This window comes from Mycteria americana, chromosome 1 (assembly GCF_035582795.1).
Source record: "Mycteria americana isolate JAX WOST 10 ecotype Jacksonville Zoo and Gardens chromosome 1, USCA_MyAme_1.0, whole genome shotgun sequence".
Lineage (NCBI taxonomy): Eukaryota > Metazoa > Chordata > Aves > Ciconiiformes > Ciconiidae > Mycteria > Mycteria americana.
The window spans coordinates 39,382,616-39,390,271 of NC_134365.1; the positions used below are offsets into that span (position 1 = coordinate 39,382,616).

At 49.5% G+C, this 7,656-nt stretch overlaps 1 protein-coding gene across 3 annotated transcripts in view; it reads right to left on the reverse strand.

Moving 5' to 3' along the window:
* The window catches only part of GRIP1 (glutamate receptor interacting protein 1), a 340,831-nt gene extending 336,272 nt beyond the window's left edge, over positions 1–4,559 (reverse strand). For all 3 annotated transcript variants that reach the window (XM_075495165.1, XM_075495158.1, XM_075495173.1), the window contains exon 1: positions 4,389–4,559. In XM_075495165.1, coding sequence (XP_075351280.1) covers positions 4,389–4,443 — 55 coding nt within the window. In that variant the 5' untranslated portion in view covers positions 4,444–4,559. The remainder of the gene's footprint in view (positions 1–4,388) is intronic.
* Between the last annotated feature and the right edge of the window lie 3,097 nt (positions 4,560–7,656).

Here is a 7,656-nt window from a genome sequence, read left to right on the forward strand (position 1 = left end):
AGTCAAGACCAAAGTATACTTAGATGCATTCTTAAAATTAATAACCATGTACATTAAGGGATCTCAAGCAGTCCCATAGTGAACATACAAGATATACAAATACTGTTTTCTGTACTCCTGTCAAACTTTATCAGCTATAAAGTTGAAACAGGAGTTCCATAAAATGCCTTCATTTAACTTGATTGGAAGGGATATTGAACAAAATTAATTCCAGGAACATTTTTCTTCTCAAAGTATTTACTCAGATGTCACCTCAAAAAGTGTTTTAGGTAGCTTATAACAAGACTTGATTTAGCAGCTTAGGCAGAAAATTGGGGAGGGGGGGAATGTGCCCTGAATTTTAACAACACTGTCTTACACTGGTAAGTCTTCACATGTCATTTTTGAAATGACAGGGTTTACTGCATCAGGCATATGTTACAGTTCTTTTACTCCACACAGAGCACAATTCCTGTCCTCTAAAGGAGCGGACTCCTTGTGACAATCGTGGCGGTGGAAGCCAGAAGCGGCACCGCCACTGCAGAGCACTGCTCGATTACAGAGCAGGCAGTAGAAACCCAGTAACTGCGCTGCAGCACGCACAAAAAAGCAGCCATCCACTTCATATTTTAAATATGATTTCAGTCTCTAAAAAACAGCATGATATGATTTTTTAGTTGACATAAGTATTCCACACAATTTCCACAGTGAAGACATCTAAAAATACTTGTTGAAATACCACTGATTGCCACCCCTTGGAAGAGAACCTTCTCCACAACAAAGCGTTCTCACAAATGCTAAACCCTATGCGCACACGTGCGCTCCGATGCTTGAAACATTAACCCAAGTTATTCTTCTTCACTCAGGGTATCAGTTATTGCCAAGGTGAACCAACAGTGTTGACCACGTCTCTGCTACTTCATTTCAGTAAGACCAGCCAATTTCCATTAGCAAAATTCTGGTTTGGTCAAGTTTTTGGATAACCTCCGTTTCAGCACATGACTCGTAGGAACAACAAAGACAGGCTGAGCTAAGGACTTTTTGAGGTAGGCATTCAACATGGAAGGGGGGGGCTCTGAAACAAGGAAGGGGTAAACAAGGATACTTACATACTAAAATAACCCTGCTTGGAGAAAACCCAGTGTGTCTGCACAAGGATATGACTGCAATATCCCGACAGCTCCTCACATGAAAACAATGAAGCTCCACAGACAGTTTTTTGAGTTGAGCCCTTGCATCAGAAACATGCTGCCGCAGTAGCACCACCATCCAGTTCCTGACCTACTAGATGAACTGAGCACCAGGGGAGATAAAACAGCGTTTGAAGTGCTCCCCAAAGCAATGCTGCATTGGTTTGGGCAGAGACAAGAGTATCAGCACCCAGTGAACCCTTTAAGCTGCCTCAGGGCTGCAGTGAGATTTCCACGCAGCCTCTCTAACAAATCCACCCACCTCTCAAGCCTCACGTCTTAGCACCCACGACTTCTCTCCTTCCCACAGCTGAGGACACAGGGGCCTGATCAGCGCTATACAGGTGCATGCATAGGATGCAGAGCTCCCGAGGAGAGGCTAAAAGGAAGCCTGTGAGGTTTGAGTGGAAAAAGCATGGGGAAAGATGGTCTGTACAAAGCACCTGTGGCTCACCATAGGGAAATCTTTGCCCTCCCAGTTTTCCCAGCACCTCCAGTGACCTCTTTTTTCCAGTTCAAACCCGCTGCTGCAACTAGACTCGAAATTAAAGCTGCACAGTAACTGTTTATGCTGACAGAGAAGGGGTGTACAGACTGTGGATACAACAAAGCTGAGACTGAAGGGGAAAGCCAGTGGGAGGCACATGGATGAACCGGGATTATTTATCTACTCACTTGTTTTCTGAGGTTTTGTTTGGTTTGTGGTTGGGTTTTTTTCTGTTCTGTTTTTGTTTTGGTTTTTTTTTTTTTTTCATTTTTATAGTCTGCTTTGGGAGTATCCACCACCAAAAAATTTCAGCACCAAATTCACTGAGCAGTTTTGTGCTGTTATACAGCAAAGTCTTATTAGTCAGTCCTGCTGGTGTTCGTGGGGTTGAATAAAGACTAGCTCCTCTCACTAGAAGACAACACTAGTTTAAGCAATCAGATTACAGGTAGATAAAAATCAAAGAAAATACACACACAAAATGCTTCTTGTTCTTACATTCTATATAAGTATTATTATCCAATATACATATGCATTTGGGATGGATGGATAAATGGACATTTTATACCCTACCTATGAGTGTGCTTGTATACGTGACAAATACAATTTACGTTACTAAATATTTCACATCCAATACTAGTCCATATCTAAATAACAGAAAATTACCGGCTACAATGCTAGTTTAAAATAACAGCATTTACATTCACCAAAGTCTTCTATGCACAAGGTACACAAAATGTTCTGCGGAGTAACTGAAAGGAAATATTTTCTAGAAACAGCAGAGGGGGATGTTATCACAACTGGCTTTGAACCAGAATTTAACTGTATCTGTAATTGCCTTTTAACTCAATGCCATACTAAACTCCTACATTAGCTGAAGATGCACCTTCATTTCATTACTGCACTGGCCATTTTTCTGGCTAGATTGAAAGCTTTATTTCATCTATTCTTCATACTCAAGGACTATTAAATTCAACACTGATTAACTATTTTGACCATTTAATATTTTTCTGAGTCTAAAGCAGAAAAGTTCCAGTAGCTGGAATCCTGCTAAATTACTAGCTAAACTTGAGTAATATACAATGCGACATACTTTAGAAGGTAATCATTTACTTTAGGCACAGAAGAGCTTTTTTATTTACGCAGTGGAAATACAATAAAGAAAAGCATCAGTGATAAGACTATTAACATAAAAATCTATCCAGCTTCATAATGAAGATGAAAGATATTAAATAGAAAATAAGAACAAACAAGAACTGTTAACAAATCAGTATTCTAACGGGCATTAAACCCATCAGAGCAAAACCATCACCATTGTTTACTTTGAATAAAGACAAGCCCGCACGCTACAGCTCAGGACACAACCTTTATGCAGAATGAAGTGAGAAAATCTTTCCTGTTTCTGACACAGCCAGACTAGACCCTTTCTAAAGTTTCCTCGTCTGCAAAAGCATCCGATATATTTTGACAACTGTCGTCCATCCCATTTCTGCGATTCCTCAGCTACACAGCTTGCTGACATAAAGGAATATGACCACAGATTTTAGTAACGATGGTATTTACTAAGAAGAAAGACTAAAAATCTAGCTTTTCTCAGCTGAAATACCTGCTCCCATTTCAGCCACTATTTTTATGATGTCATATGTTTGCGATGAACTTCCCATTAGGGATCGGATTTACTCGTCAGAAGCAGGGCAGCAGCTCCGCAACAGACCTCCACCTCCAACGCAAGCGTACAATACTTCTTCCACACAACAAACAAAACCTCCTCTTTTTTAATGCTCGGTGAATTTTTGTCCCTAGCAGTACAGCTACCTCTCCAATACGGCAGCAACCAAAAACAAACGTCCTACTTCAGGACTCCATACGCTACCACGGAATTAACGACCTGTAAATCAAAGATGTAAGACAACGGGCATACCTGGAAGTTCCCAAGTGTAAATGGTGCACTAGCCTTTTTTCCTTTGACTCACAGACTGAGGACAGAGCAGTGACATGCCAACCTCCCGTGACGGAAGCCCTCTTTGAGGAAATGGCCAAGTTACCTTTTTATTAGAATAAATTGACTGTTTATTTTGAAAAGCGACCAGAAACTACCCGCCTTCCGCCAGCACCGACCCCTACGCCGGGATTTAGGGACCCGAGGCCACTCCTCGGCCGACGCTGGGACTGGCGGGGCAGCTCCTCCGGGCGCTGCTCGGCGCCAAGGCGCGATCGCTGCCGCTTCGCAGCCGGCGTTCGCGGCTCCGCCGTGCCGGCACCCCACGGGGCGGGACGGGACGGGTCCAGCCGCGACTCCCGCCGCCACGAGTGGCGGCCCGAGAGCAAAGCCCCACGCAGGGAAGTTTCGCGAAGTCACTTCGCAGCCCCCCCCCCCCCCCCCCACCGCCGACTCACGCCCCCCGGCTTTAGGAGCCCGGCCCGGGGGAGCGCGGCCGGCGGCACCGCGGAGAAAAGTTAGTTGCCGCCGGCGCGGCGGCGGCGCGGCCCGGTGTGCCCCCCGGCCCGGCCCCCGGGTGCCGGCCTCCTGCCGCCGCCGCCCCCCGCGCCCCCCGCTCCTGCCGCGGCGGCGGAGCAAGATGGAAGGCGCGGGGCCGCCCGCCCGACCCCGCGGGAGCCGCCGTGCCCCGGGGATGGTGGTGGGGAGGGGGCAAGCCGGCGGCGCGGCAGCCCCCCGCCCCCTCTCCCTCCTTCCCTCGCGGTGGCTGCCGTCCCCGGTGCTCGGCGCTCACCTCGCTCCGGCTCGGCTTGCAGGCAGATGGGGATGTTCTTCTTCCAGCCCGGCATGGCTCCACGCTCCCCGCTCAGCGCTGCTGCTGCTGCGGCGGCGGGGGGCGGCTCATGGCACGGCGAGGCGGCGGCGACCCGCGCTCGGGGGGAAGCGGCGGCTCCGGCGGGCAGCGGCGGAGGGGCGGCGGCCGCGCGGTGGGAGGGAGGGAGGGAGGGAGAGAGGGAGGACGGGGGAGGGGAGGCGGCGGAGCTCCGCCAGCCTGGGGGACGGGAGGGAGGGAGGGAGGGAGGGCGCGGGGCGGGCTCGCTCCGGTTCAGCCGGGGACAGAAGGGGGGTAGGCGGGGAGAGGGCGGGAGGGGGGGGCGCGGAGGGGCGCCCGGCCCCGGCCCTCCCCGCCGCCGGCAGGTGGGACCGCCTGAGCCGCCGCCTGCACAATGGAGGGCCCGCGGGCGGCCCCAGCCCGGCCCCGCTCAGGCGCGGCGCGGCCAGGTGGGGCGGGGCGGGGCGGGGCGGGAGCTGCCGCCGCTCGGCCCCGCCAGGTGCGGGCCGGGGCGCGGGCGCGGTGCCGCCGCAGCGGGCGCAGGCCGCCGGAGCCGCCCCGAGCCCCGCCGCGCCCACGCCGCGGGCGGAGAGGGGCGGGGGGCCGTGGGTGCGGCTGTGACACGCGTGTTAACGGCTGCGGGGAGGGCAGGGGGGCGCGAAAGGCGCGCCCCGCGGTCGCCGTCTCCTCACTTGTGCAAGGACCTGAGTTTGGCCCCTCCGGGCGCCCGAAACGCGGGATGCGGCGCTGGCTGCCGTGTGCCACCATCCCGCCCTGCCCTTCGCCTTGGCCGGCGGCTCCTGCTTCGTGGATGCAGCGGTAAAATGGGCTCGTCCCCTTCCCTTCGCGATTCCCGACTGGCGGGTGTGCCTGCACCCACGTGTGGGAAAGCGAGGAAATGAAGAGTTAAAACGCAGGCGAGCTCCCAGGGAACGGCACTGACAGCCCCTTGATCAAATAAAGCAGAATTTGCACCATAAAGAGTCCAGGACCCGGCTGTGACAGGTCGGATTTCTGTCACTATTACAGCCAATTCCTCACGACCTTTTGACCAAAAGACCTCGAATCACACCACTAAAATAATTTCTGACACAGCCGTGTCCTAATAGGGAACTAATGCTGCGGCGATTAAATATTCCTTTTATTTTTTACAGGAAAAAAAGCACTACAAAAATGCAAAGTGGCAGGTTTGCATGTTATTTTAAAATAATGATAGTAATATGAGAAGCTTTTTTTTTCTTTCCGAGGCACTTCTGGGGGTGGACTGCTAGATGAGCTTCATTCTGCCTAACAGTTATGTTGTGATTATTTTTGTGTTGTCTCTCGTTTCCTCGTATTTGTAGAAATGATGTAATTTTACATGGTCAAACAACTACACGTGAACCCTTCACTCAGATGAAGATTTGAAGGGTTTCCTGGGTTTAATTTCTGCTGTAAACATAATGACAGTTTCCCGACACAGCATTTTTCGGCATCGACTTTGTGCCAGCGTGTAAAGCAGAATGTGTGTCTTGATACTCATGAAACCCCCTTGATTAAAACCCCGTTGATGAGAGCTGCAGCTACTGGTTTTTCCTTGCTAGCACTCGGGCCGTGGTCCCGTCCTCGGTAACACTGCAGTCGCGCGTGGCAGGATCCCTGAGCAGTACCAGTGTGATCCAAGCGAGGAGCGGGCATATCCCGGATTTCTGCTGAATTAAGAGTATAAAATAAGGAGTTGCTTTTGCCGGCAACTCTCTTGCTGCCTGCGAGAGCACAGGTGATACCTGATCTAGAACAAAATCCAACGGCACGATGAGAACAAACCAAAACATTTTACCAAGTTAGAAGTGTCAGACTGGGTTTATGTCAGGTTTGAATTGTGTAACCACTGATATTTTTGTTTCATTATCAAGAGTGCTAAATTTGGATTTCCTGCATCTTTGAACCACAGTCTTGTGTCCTTTCATCACGAAGAGACATGTTTATGCTAATATTCTCCTTCCTTTCGTAGCCCCTTTACTTAAATAATGTTGGGGGGTTTTTTATTGGTATTTCTGAAGAAAAATGTGAGTGTGCATGTGAATTTCTAAGCATTATAAAATAAAGATCTCCAGCCAGATTCTTTGCTCGAAGGGCAAAGCTTCCAGAAGATGCCTTTGGGGCGTGCAGGCAGAGGAACTGCACTGCCCGAGGCAGGTTCAGAGGAAACAGCGAGGGACAAGACCCTGCGGCCGCTCAGCCCAGCAGGCACCCACACCCACACTCAGCCCACCAGCACCCACAAGGAGCAGGTGCTGAGAACTGTCCCAAGAGCTGCTGGAAAATACACAGCCAGGAAACAGGTTTCGAGGCAATGAAGTGGTTTAGAAGCTGTATAGCTACTTTTAAAAAATTACTTTGGCACTTACTCTCCTAACCTCTGCCATTTCTTAAAAGAAACTTGCGCTTTAAAGTGCTATGGAATGAAATAAAACTTCAGATGACTGTGTGTCATCCATGTTCTAAATCTGTAGTATTTGCCTGTGCCATCTGGGAGGAAGGAAGGGTAGGTTCTGATCCTTTTAGATGGACCGGTCACCAATGCGTGCCTGAGACTGAGGTATTCCTGCTAAGGGTTACATAAATGTGTACAAATCACATTAAAATGTGATGCCGTTTCATTAAAAATGTGATACCAATCTTGCCAGAACTGAGCACTGGGCAGACCAGAGCTGCGCTCTATACAGCATTATCTTCCCTGCACACTGCTCTTTTATTTTCTCCTTCTTTGTTTTCCTTTTATTAAAAAGGTGCCTTATCTTGAAAGCTGTTTGTCACATTGCTGAACATCAGATCAAAAATTTCATAGATGAGACAGAAGGAGTATACCAGCAATTGATTTTTTTAGATGCATTTTAGCACTTTTATTAATAAATGTTAACAAAAAACAGTAGGACATCCTGCCGCAGAGCAGTAGCCATTTGTTGTCAGCCTCATTGGGGAGTACCCTCCTTAGGACAGTGCGGAAGACACGGTCCCTTTTGCTTGCTCTGTTTGTGGCCCCATGAGTCTCCCACCTTGGCACAGCAGGAGAGGAGGATGTCTGAGCCTGCCTCTGGAAATGGGCCCTTCAGGAAGTTAAGACTCAGGTTACCTGGTCTGTCAATCTCAAACAGATTTAGGAATCAGATAAAACACAAACACTATTAGTTTAGGCAAGTTGGCAGCAATTCCGTGTATGCTCAGTATCAGAAATGTAGGCACCTAA